Here is a 25,539-nt window from a genome sequence, read left to right on the forward strand (position 1 = left end):
TTGGTTTTGCACGGGCATTTGTTTAGAAATCATTAAGCCTTTAGTATATGACAGATGTTGACATTTTGCAATATACTAACATGAAATGTTCTCAAATTCTTAATTTTCAAATTGTGAGTATAATAGCTTTACATAATTTCAGTTCAAATTTGCTGACCAGCTCAGTCTCACACTGAAGTTTGTGCTCCAATAGCAGTAGATTGTATGCCACAGTTTGAACTGCATAGTTTCATATTATGAATATGCAAAAGCTATGAGAGAAAGAAATGGCCTAACAAGAAGTAATGAAGACTAAGTCCACAAATAAGTCCTTGCCTCTGCACTGAAGAGGGATGAAGAGCATGTTAAAACTCCTACGACCCATGTTATCAACAATATGACAAAGCCATCTGATCTTGAATCACGTCTGGATGTGCTTACCAACATATCTGTGATGTTATTGACATGAACTGTGACCATATAGATCATTGTTGCAACCAGAGTCCTATGGTTGCACCAGGTCTTGTACAGAGAAGGTCAAGTGGGGTGTCTATAGAAAGGTTGTAGTTTGCTGGTTATGATTATGCTGTCTGTATTTGTGTATCATTTTTGTATTTGAAGTTATGAATACTGGCTATGTACTTGTAGATCAATGTGTTTGATTCTAAGTAGCATCAGTGAAGCATTTGGTCATCTGCTTGAGAAAGGACTATTCTCAGTAAGTGCCTAATCAAGAAACATTTAACGACAATGGACTTTGGGAGATGCCAATCCACATCTGAGCTTTCCTGGGAATGTTCAAACTAACATATAAACAATGGTGTCAGCCTGCAAAAAGCTGAATCATTCCTAGACATGTGACTTGCCCAGGTGGCTACAAACTCCATCTTGTTGCTGTGACTTTGCACAGAAGAACAAATGGGTTTCTGCCTACAAGAGAAAGGCTATAAAAGTCCCTGGAAACCCCACCATTTTGTCTTCAGCTGTCTTAAGAGATGGCCTCTCCAACCCCAAGAAATGCCTGAAAGAAACTGGAACAAAGGACAATAAATATGGGGGTGTGAGTGATTGCTGGACCCAGACTAGAAGGAGTCTAGTCTGTGAAAGACGCTTATTGGAACATCTCTGAGGGTGAGATTTACCTGCATTCAGTTTCATACTGTATTAGGCTTAGAATTGCATTTTTGTTTTGTTTTATTTTGCTTGGTAACCTACTTTGTTCTGTCTGTTATTACTTGGAACCACTTAAATCCTACCTTTTATACTTAATAAAATCATTTTTTGCTTATTACTGAACCCAGAGTTAGTGACTAATACCTGTGGGAGCAAACAACTGTGCATATCTCTCTATCAGTGTTATAAAGGGTGGACAATTTATGAGTTTACCCTGTATAATTATAGAATCATAGAATATCAGGGTTGGAAGGGACCTCAGGAGGTCATCTAGTCCAACCCCCTGCTCAAAGCAGGACCAATCCCCAATTAAATCATCCCAGCCAGGGCTCTGTCAAGCCTGACCTTAAAAACTTCTAAGGAAGGAGATTCTACCACCTCCCTAGGTAACGCATTCCAGTGTTTCACCACCCTCCTAGTGAAAAAGTTTTTCCTAATATCCAACCTAAACCTCCCCCACTGCAACTTGAGACCATTACTCCTCGTTCTGTCATCTTCTAGCACTGAGAATAGTCTAGAACCATCCTCTCTGGAACCACCTCTCAGGTAGTTGAAAGCAGCTATCAAATCCCCCCTCATTCTTCTCTTCTGCAAACTAAACAATCTCAGTTCCCTCAGCCTCTCCTCATAAGTCATGTGTTCAAGACCCCTAATCATTTTTGTTGCCCTTCGCTGGACTCTCTCCAATTTATCCACATCCTTCTTGTAGTGTGGGGCCCAAAACTGGACACAGTACTCCAGATGAGGCCTCACCAATGTCGAATAGAGGGGAACAATCACATCCCTTGATCTGCTGGCAAGGCCCCTACTTATACATCCCAAAATGCCATTGGCCTTCTTGGTAACAAGGGCACACTGTTGACTCATATCCAGCTTCGTATCCACTGTCACCCCTAGGTCCTTTTCCGCAGAACTGCAGCCTAGCCATTCGGTCCCTAGTCTGTAGCGGTGCATTGGGTTCTTCCGTCCTAAGTGCAGGACCTTGCACTTATCCTTATTGAACCTCATCAGATTTCTTTTGGCCCAATCCTCCAATTTGTCTAGGTCCCTCTGTATCCTATCCCTGCCCTCCAGCGTATCTACCACTCCTCCTAGTTTAGTATCATCTGCAAATTTGCTGAGAGTGCAATCCACACCATCCTCCAGATCATTTATGAAGATATTGAACAAAACTGGCCCCAGGACCGACCCCTGGGGCACTCCACTTGACACCGGCTGCCAACTAGACATCGAGCCATTGATCACTACCCGTTGAGCCCGACAATCTAGTTAACTTTATACCCACCTTATAGTGCATTCATCCAGCTCATACTTCTTTAACTTGCTGACAAGAATACTGTGGTAGACCGTGTCAAAAGCTTTGCTAAAGTCAAGAAACAATATATCCACTGCTTTCCCTTCATCCACAGAACCAGTAATCTCATCATAGAAGGCGATCAGATTAGTCAGGCATGACCTTCCCTTGGTGAATCCATGCTGACTGTTCCTGATCACTTTCCTCTCATGTAAGTGCTTCAGGATTGATTCTTTGAGGACCTGCTCCATGATTTTTCTGGGGACTGAGGTGAGGCTGACTGGCCTGTAGTTCCCAGGATCCTCCTTCATCACTTGGATGGAAAAATGTGGATAACAAACTACTTCCTGCATTCTTCAAAGGACCAATGGCATCTGAACTTCTACAAGACCTTATTTGTGCCTGTACCAGCAGGGGCTTCTACACAATCAACTGTCTGTAGTCAGAACGATCTTCCCCGTACAGAACTATATACATGCAAGGCAATGAAGATTGGTGGTAACCCATTGTGACCAAATGCACCCCTACTCCGCACTGTAAAGAACATGCCTTGTGAGATATAATTTGAAAACTAATAACTCACTGGTCAATAATATTATGATGAGACGTGTAACAACATTATTTGTAAAGTTATGAATTTCCCCAGAATGATGTTGGTAGCACAAGTTCAAACCCATGTAGGTCCAGTTAGTCAGGACTGGTCAAGCAGGTCTTAAAAGAATGTGTGTGTTTTACCTCAATTTACATATGAGTACTAAACAAAGTCCTCAAAACTGCAATACGGAGACAAGGCAAATCTGCATTTTAGCAAACAACAACATGAAACCTCTTTTACAGTGAGACTCCTTGTCCCTGTCATCAATGGGTGACTGAACTATAAAAGTGAGGGGTAGAAACACGCTATCTCTCCCTATCCTTCGCTCTCTCTGTTTCACTTAAGAAGACAAAAGAAACAACCTTTGGACTCTGGGAGCAGATCCTGACATGAGAATTTGATTGGCACTGTTACTGGGTACCTGTGGTAAAAACTTCACCTTGACCCAAGTCTAGTTTAAGTTCAGAAAATGTTTTATCTTTATTTCTCTTATAAACACTTCTGACTTTAATAACTGTACTCACTTAAAATCTGTTTCTTTGTAGTTAGATGAACTTGTTTTATTCTTTAATCAAAACGAATCCAGTGCTGTGACTTGTTTGGGTAACTCCACTTAAAAGTAACAAGACTGTTGTATACTGATCCCCTTAGAGGGACAATGGATCTAGCACACCTGGACTGTCCAGGAGAGGGCTGGACTGTGCAGAACACATGTTTCTGAGAGTGTGTTTGGACCACTCTGCAGGTAGTAACCAAGGCTGTTGGAAGCCAGAGTGCGGCTGGTGTTTGCTGACAGGCTGCTGGGGTCAGAGCTGCTGGACCAGGGCTGAAGCTATACACAGACACTCAGGAGGTGACTTGCATGCTGTTTGGCTGCTTGTGAGGAGCCCAGGTTGGGAGCTACAGCAGCAAAGCATTGGGAGGCACCCCAGGTTTCAGGGCAAGTGGTGACACAGCTCCTCGCTGGTCTGGATTGTACCCCAAAATGTCATGCCCACACTCCCAACAGATTTCAGAGTAACAGCCGTGTTAGTTTGTATTCGCAAAAAGAAAAGGAGTACTTGTGGCACCTTAGAGACTAACCAATTTATTTGAGCATGAGCTTTCGTGAGCTACAGCTCACTTCATCGGATGCATACTGTGGAAACTGCAGCAGACTTTATATACACAAAGAGATCATGAAACAATACCTCCTCCCACCCCACTGTCCTGCTGGTAATAGCTTATCTATCTCCCAACAGAGACCACAATGGTGAACAAGAGGATGATGATGATACCTGTATATATTTATTATTAGATTTTGTTTAACCCTTAGGTTATTGTTGTTGTGATGCTTTGAGATCACAAAAAAATCCAATTTTGTCTTAGTTTAATGACTATATATTATTTAACAGCCGAATACAAATATTTCAAAGTTGTCATTTTAAAGTGTTGGTGTCATTGTTTGTGCCACGACCATAGAAATGGAATAACTTGACCACTCTGCATCATATCTCATCTCGAAGTAGATGCAATGAGTTTTTTTATGATGTGTGTGTAGAGAGGGTAAATTAAGTTGACCAAATTGGTGGTGTCTGCTGTTCCCCTACTGGATTCAGACCACAAAGGGAGGAGTCATTGTAGAATCGTAGGAGTGGAAGAGACCTCAAGAGGTCATGTAGTCCAGTCTCTGCACTCATGGCAGGACTAAGTATTATCTAGACCATCCTGGACAGATATTCGTCTAACCTGCTCTTAAAAATCTCCATTATGGTTCTGTGTGACAGAATTTCAGTTTTTATAACTCGTTTTTTAAAAAACCTAAAACTTCACACACACGACCTTTATTAAAAGAAAGTTAAAACCACAAAATCAAACACTAACTGGGCAGGAAACACCAATGCAACCTTAAATCTGCCTCTCTCTGTGTGTGTGTGTGTATTATGACAGTCTTTAATTACATGAGTACAGAAACAGAAGGACCCCTGCTTCTGTTACGAAGGAGGTATATAGTTAGGTTGCACAGACAACCTTATTTCTGGCATTTTGTGTGCTTAAATCTGCAACCCTTACCTTCAGATATAGTTTTTTTGTATGAAAAAAGCACGAACATCTGTCAGCTAGATTTGACTCAGTCTTTACGCATTTCCAGTGGAAGGCTGGGAAAATTCTTTAGCCCAGTGAATACAAATCTCAGTATTCTGAATCAGTTTCTGCAAATGCCTATAATTTATGAAAAGGGAGGGGGAATAAAATGGAAACAAACTAGTGATGAACAATAAAACAAATGGACCTTTTCACTGAGCTCCATAATTCATGTGCGTGGGAGCAGTGGATGAGTGATTATGGCGTATCTTTTGTTGACAGGACAGATGTATTATCCTGTGCACTGCTGTATATTGTTGTATCACTTTTATTCTATACAATGCAGATCATTCAAAAATTTGCTGTTGCCTCAAGCAGCACAGGGGTCATTTTCAGGTTTAAACTAGCGTCAGTGGTGGATTCTCTGTAACTTGAAGTCTTTAAACCATCATTTGAGGACTTCAGTAACTCAGCCAGAGGTTCTGTGGCCTGCAATGTGCAGGAGGTCAGACTAGATGATCACAATGGTTCCTTCTGACCTTAAAGTCTGTCTATAACCCTCCAATAAATTGCTCAAGTTCAGCCTAATTCACATTAAAATGTCTGATAATCACCTTAGCTGTAGCTCTGGAATGAACCAAACTGGTGGCTATCTCAGAGAAATGCCTATTTGCAATTCCTCACAATAAAAGGTTAACTATTGTGTATTTTTTCACTGTAACTCTCTGCATTTCTGAACACTCTGAGACTCAATGCATTCATCTTTCTTTGTTAAGGACGTGCCTTTCAGAAGTGCTGGACATCCACAGCTTCTATTGCCTCAGTCACATCTGCCAACTAGGCCATAATTGTTTTTGAATGTTTGTTCTTTTAAATCTTGTCTCTTCAGCGCAGGGTAAACCGCGTACAGAATTTACACTCGGCTTGAAAGTTATCCACACATTTCTAGCTAGACCACTTCAAGTAAATAGAAAACTGATTTTTTTCCCCTACAAACTGACATCAAATGTATGTGTGTTCCTGATGGAAGAGTTTATTATTTAATTCTAAACCCCTGTGAAAGCCAATGCATTTTCCTTATGATTCTTTGTTGTTATGACTCGTTGTTGTTCATAGCATGTTGTCTAAGTGTGGTGTTCCACATACATTTCATATAAACGACTTCTGTGGACTGCATAGCACTACAAGATGTTATATGTGTCTGTCTGAGTTGTAGAAAAGACCAGTATGATATGTTTTTGTATTATCTTGAGAAAGAGTGTGATCGTGTAATTAAAACCTGAGCCAGATTCACAGGTACACTCCAGCTGCTTTGCACCACTGTGATGCAAAGCAGCTGTAAACCTAGCTTAAGTCGCTGCTTAAATGGATTTATAGCTGCTTTGCATCACAAGAGTGCATCATGTGGGTGAATCTGTCCCTGTATTTATAATGCATTCAAACAAAGAGGCAGAGTTACAGTTGTGTGAGCAACCTTTAGTTTAACCTCTCTTGACTTTTGTGTGATTAACTGTAATTTTATCATTAACTTTATATTGTATTTTTTGCATTCTGTGTGTATAGTTTTATTTTTTACAGAGAAAACTAAACAAGGAGCTTTGTTCTCCCAAGCTTCAAAGATCTGCAACACTGAACTGCCAAAGAGCTCTGGAGGAACCAATTTCAGCAGAGGGCAGTTCTTATTACCAGACCCTGAACTCTCTGAAACATTAGGCCCTAGCTAGTTCAAGTCTCTTCAGTGGATGAGGCAGCCCACTACTAAGATAATGTAGCTAACCACAGCAGGAGCACATACATATTTGGGATTCAGATCCTAAAACGTCTTACCGAAACATGTGTTCATATAGGGCAAGCACAGGACTCCATCAGTCTGTCAAACCTATTGCAATAAGGTCAGAGAATAACTTCACTGAATCTCCCTGCCCCTCAGAAGTGGATTATCATAGAATAATAGAAGATTAGGGTTGGAAGAGACCTCAGGAGGTCATCTAGTCCAACCCCCTGCTCAAAGGACCAACCCCAACTAAATCGGAGCCTTCCTTTGACTTACTTCACACAGGCTGGTCATAGTCATGGGTCTGCATCTCCTCAATGACGTTCACATGTCACGGGTCAGTTACTTACTACAAAGCCAGAGTGTTAGTGAAGGATCAAAACACAGATCTCCCTTTGACAATCCATCACACTTGCATTAACCATAGGTCTGGCTGGATGTCCCAGGCCTCATCATGTGTGAGTACCTACCCCCCACTGATTTTAATGAGAACTGTCCACTGACAGAATGTCTGGCTCCTCATTGCTAAGCATATTGTCAGGAACTGCTGGACCTAAAATCTGCTAAAAGCAGTGGCAGCTGTTGTTTGTAACTGAGTCTGCCTGCACAATTTAGGTGAGAGAGCAGGAGTGAGTGTGAGAGGGGAGAGAGCACAAGATAGCACGAAGGGGAGAGTGTGAGAGGAGGGAACATGAGATTATGTGCAAAAAGAGTGTGAGAGCAAGTATGTGACCAGAGAGAGAAGGAGCTGAGACAGGGCATGAAAGGAGATTGTGGGGGCAGAGGGAGATGTGAGAGCAGTGGATGAATGAAAAATGACCATGCTCTTTCCCTGTAGTTGTTCCCCTTTTAAAACTTTAAGGAAACCAGTGTTCTGGCTTAGCCCTTTCAGGCCTCTCAGTCCCACTCATCTTACCTGTGTGTTCTGGATCTGTATGGCTCCTTGTGGGATTGCTTGGGTTACCACTTGGCCCTGAGATGTTACCATAGTTACAGGCTGGTAAAGGGCTCCACCTGACAAAGATATGGTTCAAAGCAGAGTTTTAGGGAAACAGCTGGTATTTATCACTCCAGGCTGGCCAAGGGGAGGCACATGCTCAAGGCCAGTGGTGTCACTGGTCTCAGCTGCAGCTCAGAGTTGTCGTGAGAAGTCAGTTTTGAAAGGAGCATATTAACACTTTTAGCAGAGCTGCACACTGTCCAGTACAAAAGCACATGGATTGGACTAGCCAGATAAAACTGGGTCTAGATCCATTCCTGTAGTTCAAGCAAAGGATCACAGTAAAAGTATGACAAAATAATGTCATTCCCTTCCAAAGCCAAGAGCTCTCAGGTTCTGGGGCCCTGGGGCAGCCCCAGCCGGAGCGGCTGTGAGGGGATAGAACACTGCCAACCTTTTCTGGGGCTCAGAAGATCCCTGGAGCTACAGAATTTGACATTCTGCAAAGCAGAGATGACAGAAGGGTGATGCATCATCACTACAGCTCTGTTTAAAAACACATCAATTCTGCACTGGACAAATTGATCCTGGGCCACAGGTCAGTACCCAAAGCAGAACTAGAGTTGCTGAAATAACAGACACTGCCCAGCTCACAAAGAATGGTCTGAGACAGTAACATGAAAATGAACCTACTGGCTACCAAGGGGCCAGCATGCAGTATTGTGAGCCCTGATCCAAGAAGGCAGAGCCAGTAGAGTCATCAGAGCTCTCCCGCTGTGCAGTTAATTATCTCAGCTTTAACAGAAAGACAGGTGTTCCCATTTCACAACATCTGAGTCAGAAGACACTTGGACGTGCAAAGTGCTGCCCAGTTCCATGCCATACCTTTCATTTCACAGACATTTGCTCTGCCTGTTCTTACTCAGGTTTTTTTTTCCTTGTCATCTAAAGAAAAGAACGTAAGCATGCAAAAGATGTGACTAACATGGTCACTGATGTACGTTGCACGCCTCCCACCTGACACAACTTGTGAATTGACCGTTGCCATGGAGATGTTCCCTGGCTGCAGCGCTGATGCTGGGACCACAATTCCCTGGGGGTTGTTGGCCACTGCAGTCATTGAGTTCGGAGAATTCTGCAGCAAATCCTAGAGAGACCAACACAAACCTCAGCTTATACAAAGATTCCAGACACAATCAGCAGAAACAAGCCTTATTGGGAATTAGCCTTCGATCAAAGGGTTAATTCAATACTAACCCTGTGCTCATCTGCAGACTGAGATTTTTAGGGGTCTCAAAGCATTTTAGAAATATTAATAAACAGAGAATAAAATATACTTTTTTCCAACAATGAATTTCTGTTGTACATATTTTGATATTTTTTTCCATGGGGAAACTTCAGAATGAAATAAAACAATATATTTTCATTTAAATTCCAATTTTCTTAAATGCTTTCATTCTATCTGAAATTTCATTTCATTTTAATTGACATTCACATTTCAATTCAACCTTCAGAAATGAAAACAACTTTTTGAAATTTTGGATTTTTGGATTTTTGTTTTCTCCCTTTTTCGCTCCTGAATGGAATAGAATGTCTAGTTATTGGTTTTTTAATTCTTTCCTCTCTTTTTAACATTTCCCTTTTTCTACTTTAACTTTTAAAAATGTCTCCAACTTTGGAAAAGTTACCAAGTTAGAAAAATGAACTTTGCTAACTCTTCCCCTCATGATTCTGATCCATGCTGGCAGTTCCTGTATTCCTGTGTCTTTCTATCTGTGTTTGTGTAGCATCCAGCAAAATGGGGCCCCAGTCATTTAGTGGGCCTTTGGGAGCTAAATATGTATACCTGTGTTTGAAGTTATGAATATTGCGTGTGTACTGGCTTGATTTTTTAGGTAGCCTTTGTAAGCTTTGGTCAGCTTCTTTGAGAAAGGAATGTGCAAGTTAAATGCTCAATCAAGAAGCACTTAACGGACAATGGATCTTGAAGATGCCAGTCCACATCTGAGCTTTTGCAGGAATTTGGCTTGTGTGGTAAGAAACTCAGTCATACATGGACATGTGACTTGCCCATGTGACTCCAAAAGTCCATTTTGTAGCTGTATTCTACACGGGGGGCAGGGGGGTGTCCATCCACAGGAGAAAGTCTATTTAAACCCCTGGGAGACCCCTCCATTTTGTCTTCTGCTGGCTAAGGAGATAGCCTCTCCACCCCCAAGGATACCTGAAAGAAACTGGAACAAAGGACAGTAACTACAGGGGGTGTGAGTGATTGCTGGACCCAGACTAGGAGGAGACTAGTCTGTAAAAGGAAGCTTACTGGAATTCCTTTAAGGGTGAGGTTTTTATCTGTATTCAGAGTTCTTACTGTATTAGATATGGACTTGTGTGTTTTACTTTATTTTTCTTGGTAATTCACTTTGTTCTGTCTGTTATTACTTGGAACCACTTAAATCCTACTTTCTGTATTTAATAAAATCACTTTTTATTTATTAATTAATTCAGAGTATGTATTAATACCTGGGGGGGAGGGGGGCTGAACAGCTGTGCATATATCTCTATCATTGTTATAGAGGACGAACAATTTATGAGTTTACCCTGTATAAGCTTTATAGAGGGTAAAACAGATTTATTTGGGGTTTGGACCCCGTTGGGAGTTGGGCATCTGAGTGTCAAAGACAGGAACACTTCTTAAGCTGCTTTCAGTTAAGTCTGCAGCTTTGGGGCACGTGGTTCAGACCCTGGGTCTATGTTGGAGCAGACTGGTATGTCTGGCTCAACAAGACAGGGTGCTGAAGTCCCAAGCTGGCAGAGAAAGAAGGGGCAGAAGTAGTCTTGGCACATCAGTTGGCAGCCCCAAGGGCGTTTCTGTGATTCAACCCGTCACACCTGTGTCTTTCTACCTGTGTTTGTGTAGCATCCAGCAAAATGGGGCCCCAGTCATTAGTGGGCCTTTGGGAGCTAAATATGTACATATGGTTACATAGTAATAAAGCTAAAAGAAAAGGAGTACTTGTGGCACCTTAGAGACTAACAAATTTATTTGAGCATAAGCTTTCATGAGCTACAGCTCACTTCATCGAAAGCTTATGCTCAAATAAATTTGTTAGTCTTTAAGGTGCCAGAAGTACTCCTTTTTTTTTTTGCGAACACAGACTAACACGGCTGCTACTCTGAAATCAGTAATAAAACCGTCACCTGACCTGCAAGGGCAATATACAGCTCCTTTCCCCCATCATGGCTGTGATTCTGTATGATTGAAATATGACCTTGTATATCAATGTTACTAGCACTGTTATTGTAACAAATCTTATAGAAAGTATGTCATGTAAGGTATCAATGAAAAAGTTAGAATCTATCAAATATGATTATCCTATTTGTATGCATGTATCATCTTTGTAACTAAAGTTATGAACATTGACTATGTACCAGTATTTCAAATGTATTTGATCCTGGGGTAACACCCACCATGTAAAAACTACATTCAGGACAGACAGCTTTGTGTTGATGGCCCCTCAAGGGCAATTAACTCTCACAGTGGGCCATAAAAGAAACTCATTCCACCCGTTGGCTCTTCCTGCAGATGCCTTATCCTCCATGTGGCCAATGGCTTGCTCCTGTGAGTTAGCAAGCCATGCAAAGGCATGTGACTTGCTCATGTGACCCTGGACTCCATCTTCTGCCTGTAATTTTCCACAAACTGAGACTGGGAGCTTTGTTTGGGACAGAAAAATTCCATCCACCTGGGAGAGGGTGTAAAAGACCCTAGAAACATCCCCATTTTGTCTTCATTTCCTGCTTAATTTCTCTGGGTTGAATTTCTAATAAGGAAGGTCTGAACAATGACTGATGACTACCAAACTGATTGGGTAATTTCTGGAGAGATTTGCAAACTAGCAGTTTATTCCATCACTGCTTCAAACCTGATACAAGTACTTTGCAATGACTGTATGTATATGATTTCCTTAACCATTTTAACTCTCTATTTCTTTTCTCTTAAAAATAAACCTTTAGATTTTAGCTATTAAAGGATTGGCAACAGCATGATTATTGGGTAAGATCTGAGAAATATATTAACCTGGCTATGTCACTGGTCTCTTGAGATCACAAAAACCCTTTGTTTGATGAAATTGGTTTTCAGTAACCACTCATCATAAGTCTAGTGTCTGGTTGGTGAAATATATGCTGGAATGCCTAAGGAGAGTGCATTTTTGACTTCTTGTGGTGAGTTAAAAGTTTACTTTTGTTAATGGCTTGGTATATCTAATGGTAGAATAACCACCTGTTTGGGGTGAGTCTGCCATATTTCTCAGCTGTTTGTCCTGAATCTGGTATTCTCAGCTGTAACCCACTGAGGCATGGTGACAATGGTGCCTATTGAGCAGCTGAAGAGCCTCTTTGCCGATCCCTGGTTCCCTGTGCTCTCATTGTAGGCAACACTGAAGGTGGGGCTGACAATTTCTTGCTCAAACAGATCCAGGTGCAAACCCCTCATTCACACTGGTCCTATTGACTCCACTGGTCGGTGCTCACCATTGTGAGTACGGTATTTACAGTGTATAAGTAACATCTTCCTTCTAGTCAAGTCTAAGCTCAGAAATACATGCTGTACTTCAAGAGCAATACTCAAGTCAACGTTCGCTGTGGACCCACAACAGAGCTCACTTCACCAAGTACTGAAATGCCACTGCCTTGAGTGCGAAGCGCGACAGCTGATAAAACCGTGCACAGCCCAGGGCACTATCTGCAAGTAACAATGATCAGCATTGTAGAGAAGAAACAGTCTATTAATGGAATGAATGGGTAACAGGCTAAACCTATGTGTAGAGATGCAGGGTTCCTAAGTAGATACATCCTATTATCAGGGTCTTGAACACTGCATGAAAGTGCAAGGTAATTTGTGCTGAGTTATTCTGTCAGGTGCATTCAGCAAGCTCTAACCACAGCATAAGATCTGGAACTTCTCTCAGGTCCCATCTTCATGCTCTCAACAGGAATAACTGACACCTAACCGAAAATAACTGCTGGAGTCGGAGAGCTATCTACAGTAGGGCTACATGGTACAGCTGTGGATAGGGCATCTCGAGAGAACCAGGATGTGGAGCAGAGGGGTTCTGCAGCAAAAGTCCTAGGGACAGCCATGCTAGGGAAAAAAGCTTCAATGAAGTTTTAGTTTTTGTTACTTACATGGCATAGATTAATAGAGTCACTGATTTTAAGGCCACCATTTTACCATTGAGTCTGATCTCATGCATTAGTAGGTCACAGAATTTCACCCACTGATTCCTGCATTGAGATCATTAACTTCTGGTTGAGCTAGAATGTATCTTTTAGAAGGACACTCATTCTTAATGTAAAGAATTCTAAGGATGGAACTCCTTTGAAAGCTGCTCTTAGGTATAGCTACCCACACTGTGGCTGGGGAATGCAGAGGCATATAGCAGGGGCCTTGGTGCAGAGTGGTTGATTGAATCTACTTCTCTCTCTATCAAAAGAGAAAATCCCTCTTATTCCATCATATCCACCCCATGTCTCATCATCGAAAAGATCAGTACCTTTAAGGGACTGTCAGCCAAATACTGTGAGCAATACATTTCAATCAAAATTGCTCTGTAATAGCCACAAACACCTTAAAATTAAGGCAATGAAGTAGGAGGAAGAGGATTCTAGGCCCACGTGAGGAAGCAAATTCTGTTCAGGTCCATCTGTGTGGAATCAGGTATGAATCTATTACATTAATTGCATCACGGGGCAGCAAAGACCTTCTAGTATTCAGCACTATCATTACCTGCCTGCTGCAATTTCACTCCTCCGCCCCCCATGACAGCTGCGGTTTCCATGTGAGCACTCTGCTGAGGGGCTGCTTTCTCACTGTACTTTGAACATGAGTCCCACAGGGGGCCTTGCTTTGTCTTTTGCTTTCTGAGGCTGCCAGGATTATACAATGCCAAGAAGGACAACCAGATATGCTGAAAATCAGGGATTTTAAATGGGCACATTGATTTCCCCATGCTGTGGCCTCTTGATGCTGACAGACCGTTGCCCATAATCATAAAATTCCTTAGCTTGCAGGACAGAGAATTGATCTTGTGTGGACCCTGTAAGGCCAGCAAGGGAGATGCTCTCTTCTTTTACCCCAATTCCTGCCTAGAAACACAAAAGGGAACAGCACTTATTCCCATCAGATATAATCTCTGCAATAAAAACTTACCTCTGTACATCTCAGTTTCACCAGGACACTCTCAGGCCTGGCCCATACCTAAAACTATATCATTCTACTCTATGGCAGGGACTTCCTCTTTATCCTCCCCCTGCAGAGCTGTCTAGTAGCTATCCAGCCAGCCCAGCAATACAGAGAGCGAGCTCTGCATGCATGGGTCTGCAGGGGGAGCAGCAGACTGCAGCCTAGAGCACACTATAGCAGCCAAGATAGAGAGCAGGATTCTGGCTCCCACTTCCCAGCATGTATCCATGTGGTAGAGAGAATGACTTCCTGGTCCCTCCAGGGTTTAGAGGAAAAGATATACTGATGCCCCAGGAAGACAGAAAAGCTCAAGGGGGATGCAAGCAGGAGTGAGAGGAAGAAAGGAGAGGAGAGAAATTTCAGGGAAGAAGGAGTGAGCAAAGAGGAGGGGGGGATTTGACGGCATAACAAAAAAGCCAAAGAGGAGATGGGGAAACTTGAAGGGAAAAGGGGAGGCAGTGATGGAAGGGAGAAAAGAGAGGGGGGGAATTAATAGGTTTGATGTTGTGGTGGGGGATTGATGGATTTATGACTGGAGATTGATGCAAATACTGTAATGCATATTTATCTAATACAGAAATTGAGACACTATAACATTTACATAAAATCTCTAGATGCCCAAACTTACAGCCCTGATAAGTAATGTCTGATACCTGGCCAGGCTTGATATACGTGCTGCTAGGTTTTCAGAAGGTCTGAGGAGAAGGCAAGACATCCCAAACGTCATTACCTTCTAATCTAGCCATTACTTAAAGAAATGGATAGACGTTTTTTTTCTTTAAGCTATTTATTTCCACCTATATTGGTTTATTAACTTCTGGCTAATTCTGCAACATGTTATGGTTGATCATGGTATATTATGAGCAACTCTTCTGACTTCTTTATTAGCCATGGTATGCAGCAGCTGAGAATTGTGCCCTTACTGGTGCCTACACTATGAGACAAGTTACTGCTTGTAATAGCAATGGTAAAAGCCCAAGTTAAAACATCTGCTAATATGGACTGCACAAAACCACTGTTAGTGCTTTGATCAGATATTTGTTCTGGAGACATGGGTGAAATCCTGGCTGTACTGAAGTCAATAGCAAAACTCCTGTTGACTTCAGGAAGGCCAGGATTTCATCCATGTGTGCTATGCCACATTTTCAAACTCTCTTATTTCCCTATAGCATGAATAATTTGATACTGCAATGATCAGTGCAGACAAAACCTCCACCAGTAGGTGATGCAAAATTTTTATCTTAGTGTTAACTTGTCTTGGCTCAGGGGATGGATGCAGGAGCAGCTTAAGTCTTGTCTGTGGTGTTAGCATTGTACTTGCAGTGTCCCAATAGGTCCTTTTGTTTCCATAAGCAAGTATCACACCTGGTGTCAGCAGCTTCAAGACGGCAAGAGAACTTTAGCCTGAGAAGAAACTGCCCGGTCATGCAGATGCAGTTGGAATCCATGAGTACTTGACAGATGGAGCCGCTTCTCTCTGTGAACGAGTGGTCTGATGGGAAAGCAGCAGAATAGCTCGCAGTGTTTTTGGATGGTGATGCTAACGCCTTTTACCAGCTGTTTCCCAGTATGGGTCATGGGTTGTAATGACAGTTACACCAACGTTTGCACTAGTATGAATGGCGATTGGCCCTTTCGAAATACCAGAAGAAAGAGCAAGCTAGGAGGTGACAGGGAGGGGAACCCTGCATCATTATTTGTGTGCATGGAGTTTTGATACAGCTTTCCCCAGGCCAACCTGGCCAGAAGATGGCTCAAGTGAAGTAGAACATACTGTGCAGAATCTGGAACTGTCAATGCTGGGAGTGGGAGTGGCAATATGGTGGCAAGGTATCAGAGAATTTGGTGTGAAAAGTAGTTTATAAATGGTTTACCAGGGGAAGAATGACATGCTGGATAAATCTATGGACGAGATTATATGCAGAGTTACAAATGTGGAAGACAAAATTGAGGTTTCCTTAAAAGGTATCAGCTGTTAATTCCCAGCCCCAGGGTGACTCTTTTATACCAGATGCAGCTCTTCAAGAAATGATACTAGTTAAGTAGCTAAAAAATTGGAGGAGGCCCACCTGAAAGCTACTACAGAGCACTTAACCAGGAAGAAGAGGTGGTTGAGACTTCTTTTAAACCACTCACAAACTCATCCAAAGCCTAGGTCTTGGTGGTGAGGGGGGACTTCAACTCCCCAGACATGTGTTGGGAAAATAGCACAGCAGGGCACAGATTATCCAACAAGATCTTGGAATGTACTGGAGACCATTTTTAATTTCAGAAGGTAGAGAAAGCTACTAGGAGAGAAGCTGCTTTAGATTTGATTTTGAAGAATAGGGAGGAACTGGTTAAGAATTTGGAAGTGAAAGGCAACTTGGGTGAAAGTGATCATGAAATGACAGAGTTCATGATTCTAAGGAATGGTAGGAGGGAGAACAGCAAAATAAAGAGAATGGATTTCAAGAAGGCAGATTTTAGCAAACTCAGGGAGTTGGTAGGTAAGATACCATGGGAAGCAAGTCTAAGGGGAAAAACAATTGAAGACAGTTGGCAGTTTTTCAAAGAGATATTATTAAGGGCACAAAAGCAAACTATCCCACTGTGTAGGAAAGATAGGGAGTATGGCAGGAGACTACCCTTTCTTAACTAGGAGATCTTTGATGATATAAAAATCAAAAGAGTACTACAAAAAGTGGAAACTCGGTCAAATTACAAAGGATGAATATAAAAAAATAACACAAGTATGTAGGGACAAAATTAGAAAGGCCAACGCACAAAACGAGATCAAACTAGCTAGATACATAAAGGGTAAAAAAAACAACAACATTCTACAAATACGTTGGAAGCAAGAGGAAGACCAAGGACAGGGTAGGCCCGTTACTCAATGCCGGGGGGTGGACAATAGTAGAATATGTGGAAATGGCAGAGGTGCTTAATGACTTCTTTGTTTCAGTTTTCAAGAAGAAGGTTGGTGGTGATCAGACGTCTAACATAGTGAATACCAGTGAAAATGAGGTAGGATCAGAGGCTAAAATAGGGAAACAAGTTAAAAATTATTTAGAAAAGTTAGATGTCTTGAAGTCACCAGGGCTGAAGAAATACATCCTAGAATACTCAATGAGCTGACTGAGGAGAGATCTGAGCCATTAGTGATTATTTCTGAAAAGTCATGGAAGATGGGAGAGATTCCAGAAGACTGGAAAAGGGCAAATATAGTGCCCATCTATAAAAAGGGAAATATGAATAACCCGGGGAATTACAGACCAGTCAGCTTAACTTCTGTACCTGAAAAGATAATGGAGCAAATAATTAAGCAATCAATTTGCAAATATCTAGAAGATAATAAGGTGATAATTACCAGTTGGCATGGATTTGTCAAAAATGAATCATCTCAAACCAACCTGATAGCTTTCTTTGACAGGTTAACCAGCCTTGTGGATGCGGGTGGGGAAGTGGTAGAAGTTGTATATCTTGACTTTAGTAAAGCTTTTGATAATGTCTCGCATGACCAAACTAGTGAAATGCAACCTAGATGGAGCTACAATAAGGTGGGTGCAAAACTGGCTGGAAACCCATTCCCAGAGACTAGTTATCGTGGTTTATAGTCATGCTGGAAGTGCATAATGAGTGGGATCACGCAGGGATCAGTTCTGGGTCCGATTCTGTTCAATATCTTCATCAATGATTTAGATAATGGCATAGAGAGTACACTTACAAAGTTTGCAGACAATACCAAGCTGGGAGGGGTTGCAAGTTCTTTGGAGGGTAAATGATCTGGACAAAGTGGAGAAATGGTCTGAAGTAAATAGGATGAAATTCAATAAGGACAACTGCAAAGTACTCCACATTGGAAGGAACAATCAGTTGCACACATACAAAATGGGAAATGACTGCCTAGGAAGGAATACCATGGAAAGGAATCTGAGGATCATAATGGATCACAAGCTAAATATGAGTCACCAGTGTAACGCTGTTGCAAAAAAAGCAAACATCATTCTGGGATGTATTAGCAGGAGTGTTGTAAAGAAGATCGAAGAAGTAATTCTTCTGCTCTACGCTGCGCTGATTAGGCCTCAACTGGAGTATTGTGTCCAGTTCTGGGCACCACATTTCAGGAAAGATGTGGAGAAATTGGAGAAAGTCCACAGAAGAGCACCAAAAAATGATTAAAGGTCTAGAAAACATGACCTGTGAGGGAAGAATATAAAAATTGGGTTTGTTTAGTCTGCAGAAGAGAAGACTGAGAGGGGACATGATAACAGTTAAGTACATAAAAGGTTGTTACAAGGAGGAGGGAGAAGAATTGTTCTTCTTAATCTGTGAGGACAGGACAAAAAGCAATGGGCTTCACTTGCAGCAAGGGAGGTTTAGGTCGGACATTAGGAAAAACTTCCTGTCAGGGTGGTTAAACACTGGAATAAACTGCCTAGGGAGGTTGTGGAATCTCCATCATTGGAGATTTTTCAGAGCAAGTTAGACTAACACCTATCAGGGATGGTCTAGATAATACTTAGTCCTCCCATGGTGCAGGGGACTGGACTAGATGACCTCCCGAGGTCCCTTCCAGTCCGATAATTCCATGATTCTATTTGCAGGCATTCCATGAGTCAAATAGAAAAGACTGTTTCCACTGTGCATCCCCGGCCAGATGACATTTTCAGTCAATGTGAAGGCAAAGACTATTGGAGTTGGAATAAGCAGAAGGTAGCCACACTAAAGGAAATTTAGACATTGCTGATGAAGTAGTGGCACCATCAGCAACTATTAGAAGGGGCCATATGAAGAGTTGCCCATGTAGCTATTACTATGTATCTGGACACATCGACAGCTAGAAAACTACAATGCCGTTGGACTCAGAATCTGAAATAAGTTTGAGCAGTGCTGCAAGGGAAGAAAATGTGCAATGCAAGAGTTAAATTGGTGACTATTAATCTTCAGACACTTCACACTGTAGGCCTTGATGGAGCCCTAGGCATAACTAACAGTGTGAACCAAAGGCTGTGAACCAGAGTCGGCCCGGTCTTGGCAAAACAACAACGCACTAGGTTTTGGCTAACCAAGTAAGCACATTCTTGATCAGACAGTTTGGTGCAAGAACACCCGGAGTTCTCAAGTAACTACCTAAAAATATTCTTAAGAAATGGTACAAGAACACACTGACCCCTCATAAGATAAGGATGGGATGACAGGATAATGGATAAGGATGTTTTGTTCGAACTAGCAGATACAAGGTGTAGGTTTGGTAACTAACAACGTCTGGAGTGTAATATGTAACTTATTTGTATCAGTGTGTACAAGGAGAAGTCATAGGAGGGACATCTTTGTCTAGTCCAGGGGGCACTCTCCTGGTGTGCTGTCTGAGCTGGTACAATTGTCGTGGACATACATACGTGTACCTGTAACCACAGAGCCAGCACTGTAGTATTGTTCTTTGTCAATAATAAGCCTGGTTGAGCGCCTTCACCACCAAGCTGAGTCTGTGGTCTTTCTTTACGAGTAACACTGAGGTCTGCTGAAGCACCAGACTGCGCTCTCTGCTCGTGCAGCTAACACCAGAGCGCCAAGAATGGATCCACTGAGCAGCTGTAACAATATAGCAGCCTTGATAGCGTTGCCACAGCAATGACATTCCATAGCACTTAACAACACTGCTGACCCCACTGCCCGCTCTAGGGGTTACGACCTCAGATGGCAGAAAACTATGAGCTGGGGCACCCCTTCTCCTCCACAAATCTCTACAAACTTTGACAAGGTTTGGATGCGCTGTGTAATGAAAAAAATGGTCCATACAAGTTTAAAAAAGAGTGTGGGGAAACATGGACTGGAATCTATTAGGCAAGGGCAGAGAGTGTAGCCTTGAAAAATAATAAGAATAATAAATGTACAATATTGCCAACTATGGCCATGACTGTTAGATGGTTAAGACAACACACCACAAAACTGGCTGGGCAAATAACAAAAACAATAGAAGAGTTAAGAGAAGCCACCAAGCCATGGAAGGCTCCAGCTCTCCTGGCAGGGCAGCAAGCAGTCCAGAGGCATGATACATTACAGCAAGCACAAGAACAGAATAGAAAATTGGAAATAGCTGTAGAAAATCTGCAAAAAAAAGAAGTGCTGGCCCCTGTTATAAATCTTGTTGAGCAACAACAGGCTTCGGGGACTTCTATAGCGCCTGAAGAATGGGGACAGAGATAGAAAAAGGTGGCCCTATCAAAATTAAAAGATGGAACATGAGAGGATTGGAATGGGTGTTGGAATGGGGACATTGGGAATGACCCAGACCAAGAGCCACCAAGCCGTCCCTGTGTCTGGGTCACCACATTGCAACCACCACTGTATGATAAGAGCTACATTCCGGTAAAACCTAAACTGAGACGTGGACTGGTGCCTCCTCGAATGAGAAGAGTAAGTCCACAGGAGGGAGAAGTAGCAAACAATACTTTCATTGGATTGGTAAATCAGATGAAGTAGAAAATGGAACCGTTCACAGACAGGGCTGTATTTGCACCTTATGTGCCCTGAGGCACAGCAACTTCAGCACTCCCCTGTCTACAGCTGACCGTGCTGCACACAGTTTTAGAGAGGCACGGTACCCCTAGAATGCCAGCACCCCCGGGCACGTGCTTACTGTGCCTAACTGGAAATCCGGCCCTGTTCACAGAGCATATTAGGAGACGGGAGCTGCGACTTGATTGCTGGGGAGTGGATTAAAAAAGAATTTCAAAGTGAAAAAGCAAGAGTGAGCAGGTTAACACCTAGAATTGATGCATTAATGCATGGAGTTGCCAAGAAATGGTTAACTGCAGCAGGGAAAGACAATCCTGCAATCCATTTGGCATGCAGACAAAAGCAACAGGATACTAGGGGAACAAATTCAGGTTTTCCAAAATTAGGTAAATAATAACCCCCGCTCTCTTCTCAGGGCCAGAATAAAAACTAGGGGTATGGGTTCCCAACCCTCTGCTTTAACCTGTGGAGCCCCACTCCTCGTTCAGAGCTAATAATATAACCTTTTTCTCAAATAGTTTTATATATCAGTTAAATTTTCCTTTATATCCTCTCTGTTTGCAAAACTTGCTGCTGCTGCTGGTACTTCACAGAGTTAATTAATCATTTGGCTCAGGTCTCCCTCCCTTCCTAGATTGCTCTTCTCCCCTTTCCCGCTCCTCCCCTCCCTTCTCCTCACTTCTGCTCTCTGTTTTAAAAGTTGTCCTTATTACAGAAACCTGCACAACAGGAAAAAGATGAAGGGACTGGGGAAAAAAAGAGAAAAAAACCTAAGGTAAAAATGTTATTTTAAATAAGCCCAGTAAATTAATAATTTTAACCCGGTCAGGAATGCAACAGCTGGAAATATTCCTAACTTTCTAGAAGATATAGTTGCCAAGCAACAGAAATGTTAGCTCGCCATCTAATCCTAGTCATTAATTACTATATGAAATGTGAGTTTTTCTTATTTCCACATAGCAGCATTTTTAAAATACAAGGAATATAAAGTAATGGAAACGGCTTTATGTTAACTAAATTAATACAACCAAGTGGGCAAATAATGTGGATTTTTATCAATTCTTATTAAAAGTTTTAAATAAAAAGGGAATAACTTGCTTATTTAAAGGTTTAACTCTTTTGCTCACCTGTCTGTTTTCTAAAATGCTTTAGAAATAATAATAACTTTACGTTCTTAAAGCCTTATTTTATATAGTTATAAATACAATTCTATTGCTATTCGTCTTTCATTGTAAATTTGTCCGGTATGTCACAGATGTTGTGCTGTGTCCTTGTATGTTGCATCTGTCATGTAAATACTTCTTTTGTTTTTACTTTGTAGCAACAACACTTAACGTGATACATTTTAAGATATAAGTGTTACCACAATATGTTAATATTATGGTTGGGGCATAACCATAATAATATTATTAATAATCAATTTTTCTTGCAAAGCTCAAAAAGGCCTCAGTTATAAATATATGTACATATATTTTTGCCTCAACAAATAATGCAATTGCAAATGAAAATAATTATTTTATCAATCACAGGTTTTTTTATTCAAAGGAAAAAATGTAAGGGGACACCTCAACATTAGTACAAACGTAATATTAATAAACTGTCAATTTCTTGTTTGGGTTTTTATAAACTTGTTTGCACCTTTATTAAATATTAAAATATAGTTATAGGAATGTTATAGCAAAAATCTTAAAAAAGATAATATATACCAGGGGTGGCCAAATTTACTGACCCTCTGAGATCCAATAATCTCAGATCCAATAATCTTCAGAAGTTCCAGAGCTGCAAGACACACACAACCTTTACACATACATTTTAAAAAATATTAACATCCTACTTACTGTATCACAGATAATTATTGCTAGAGCTACAGGTCTTGTAAGTCTCCATCCTGGTCGTAAGTCTTTGGATATCTGGTTCATATCTTGTCAAGGAGTAGGTTGATTTGTAAGGACTGAACGATGTTTCAATTTTACAAACTCCATCACGGAGTACAGAGATTCACAGCAGTATGTTGTGCCAAAAATTGAAATGAGTTTCACACTAGTCTTCTTGAGTTGAGGCTACTTTTTTCCTGGCTCTTGCTTCCAGAACTCGGTTGTAGACTGATATATGCATCATCTTTAGAGCCTGATCAACAATGGATGGGTTTACAAGAAAGGTAAAGCAGGATCTCAGCTTCTGCAAGTCTTCAAACCTGGCCTGAAAGTCATCAGGCAGTCCTTGTAATTTAGCTCTGTATTCCTCAAGTTTGTGATTTTCTACTTTGATTTCAAGGAATGTGTTTACCCTGCTCTTGAGACAGGGAAAGTGGTTCAAGTCTCTTGACACTATGTCTATTTCCAGAAGTTTTAACTTGTTCTGGAAGCTGAAGACTGTCTGAGTAAGGTCAGAAATAATCTTATCCTTCCCTTGGAGTGCCAAATTGAGAGTTTGCAGATGCTGCATAATATCAGTGCATCCATTGCTCATCTTTCAGTGGTGGATAAGACTTTTCCTTTTTTTCAAGGAAAGCACTGATAGGCTCCAACAGTTCCACAAACCTATTTAAGACGTTGGTTGATAACCACCTCACAATACAGTAGAAAGCGATGTCATTAGGTTTGTCTTCAAGATCCAGCTCTTCAATGACATTTTTGAACTGTCGATGAATTTGCCCATTCAAGCAGATGAAATTGACAATTTCTAGGACTATTTTCATAACATTTTCATACTTGAACTATCTGCCTGTGAGATGCTCATGATGGATGATGCAATGAACAGGGAGAAACTCTGGTAATTTGGGATCACTTTTCAAGAGTATGATAAGGCCTACTTTTCCCCCCACCATTGCAGGTGCTCCATCCATTGAAACACTGATACGTTTATCCAGCGGTATATCAACATTTGTCAATACTTTGTCAAGTTTATTCTTTATGTCAACACTGCGCGTTGTTTCTTTTAGTGCCACTAAGTCCAACATTTCTTCTTTCACAATTACATCTGCAGAAACATAGCGAACAAATATGGCTAGTTGTGGTTTATCTTGAACTTCTGTGGATTCATTGAGAGCTAGGCTGAATACTAGAGAATTCTTTATATAATTTTGCATCTTGCTTGCGACATTGGCACTGATCTGGGAGATCCGCCTCATAGTGCGGCATGAAATTGGAATTTGCTATATTAGTGGTTGAAGTTTTGTGGTACTTGGATCTAAAATTGCAACCACTTCTGCAATGTTCTTCTTAACAAATTTTCCAACGCGATATGGATGTTTAGCATGAGTGATAGCCCATGCCATAACAAAACTAGCTTCAGTTGTTGTGTCAGCTTCCTCACTGAACGCCAAAAGTAGTGTCTGTTGAGGCATAATTTTAACGTGGCTACCTTGTTTTTCCTTAATTTTGAGCCAGGAGGGCATTAGATGAAAAGTTATTGTGATTCGTTTTATAGTGACATTTGAAGTTGCTTGCTTTGTAGTGAGTGAGTGATGCATTTCAGGTAAGGCACAGGGGTTTGCCACCTTTACTAGTGAATGAAAATCTTCCTCCCATTCTGGCTGAAAGCTTCAGTTTCTCTCTTCATACTTGTGTTTTTTACAGTTTGAAGATGTCATTGTCATCCACGAAATTAACATAGGGTTAACACTTCAATCTAAAACTATTCAAACGCAACTTCTGAACAGTATACACAGCCTGTAGTGAGCAGCATGCAGGGAGATCACAGCACACAAGGTCTGCACAGCTCTACAGTGATGCAGTTACCTGTTATAATGAGCATGTGCAGCTGAAGTCAAAGCCTGGGCGCCACTTGCTGGGCTGAAGCCCAAAGCACCAGCTCGCCTCCTCTTGGCGAGCTGAAGCCCCGAGCAGCGGTGCCCCACCTCCACAGGGTTGAAGCCCCAAGCATCAGCACCCCCGCGGGTCTGAAGTTGTGAGTTCGGGCTCATCCTGCTGCAGGGTGAAGCAGCCTTGGTGCCCCTCGCCACGGGGCTGAAGCGGTGAGTGCCAGATCACCCCCTGGCAGGGCTGAAGCCCCTCGCCTCAGCACCTCCCCCACCCCCGCAGGGCTGAGGCTGGGCGCGCCGGCTCGCCCCACTGCGGGGTGAAGCCCTGAGCCTTGGCACCCCCCTGCCATGAGCACCAGCTCACCTCGCAGCTGCGGGGTGAAGCCCTGAGTCTCAGCGGCCCTCCACAGGGCTGAAGCTCACCCCCCCATGGCACTGAAGCCGTGAGCACCTGCTCATCCTCCCCTGGTGGGGTGAAGCCCCGAGCTCCGCAGCTGACCTGTCAAAGAGGCGCATGTGGCTCGCCTGCCGCAGTTGGCCACAACTGATATATACTATGTCTGGTTATGTCACAAAATGTTAACACTGACCAAAGAATTTCAACGGGTTTCCACCTTTGTCTCCCATACTCAACCAAGGGCCATGAAAGTTTAATACCCTCAAAGTGTTTGCATAGACCTGCATTTACAATTCATTTTGGTTTAATTGTTAAACTGTTTTCCTTTATTATGTGAAAGGGAAGTAGTAGTTGTTGAAGTTTGTGCTTCCAAACAGATGAGAAAAGTTGAATTGGTATCACAAGCAAATTAACTCTAAAAAAGCTTGGTTAAAAATTTGGCTCTTAACACTTTTGCTAAAACACAGTGCTCAGCAGGGGAGAGCAATACACCTCACTAAAGATTGTGAGCATCTATTGTAGCAGTTAAGCACTATGTTTATTATAAAAATTAGTAATGCACATATTGATCAAAAAGGAATGTCTATATAACAACAACAAAAGTATCTAAAACTGGGATATTTGTACTAGAGAATTGAGAAAATCAGAACAAAAGCATAGTTTGTGTTCTAAAAGACTTGGTCCCTATTACATTTGTGGCAAATTGCTGGCACAATTATGATGGGTTCCGCTCTTCCTCTTTTTGTGCGGGGGTTCAGGGCACAGTTTCCTGCCCCTGAACTAGGGTATCCACTGTCCCACTAGTAACCCAGAGA

At 41.9% G+C, this 25,539-nt stretch overlaps 1 protein-coding gene across 4 annotated transcripts in view; it reads right to left on the reverse strand.

The window, feature by feature from the left end:
• Positions 1–25,539, reverse strand: part of PKNOX2 (PBX/knotted 1 homeobox 2) — a 330,589-nt gene that overhangs the window by 78,803 nt on the left and 226,247 nt on the right. The window contains exons 5-6 of one of the 4 annotated variants that reach the window (XM_077839826.1): positions 8,837–8,954; positions 7,796–7,893 (exon numbers count right to left, since the gene is read on the reverse strand). The exons of 2 other annotated variants lie outside the window; for them this stretch is intronic. In XM_077839826.1, coding sequence (XP_077695952.1) covers positions 7,796–7,893; positions 8,837–8,954 — 216 coding nt within the window. Of the gene's footprint in view, positions 1–7,795; positions 7,894–8,836; positions 8,967–25,539 lie in introns of all 4 variants that reach the window. One more of the 4 variants, XM_077839825.1, reaches the window with a different exon arrangement.

This window comes from Eretmochelys imbricata, chromosome 22, assembly GCF_965152235.1.
Source record: "Eretmochelys imbricata isolate rEreImb1 chromosome 22, rEreImb1.hap1, whole genome shotgun sequence".
NCBI lineage: Eukaryota > Metazoa > Chordata > Testudines > Cheloniidae > Eretmochelys > Eretmochelys imbricata.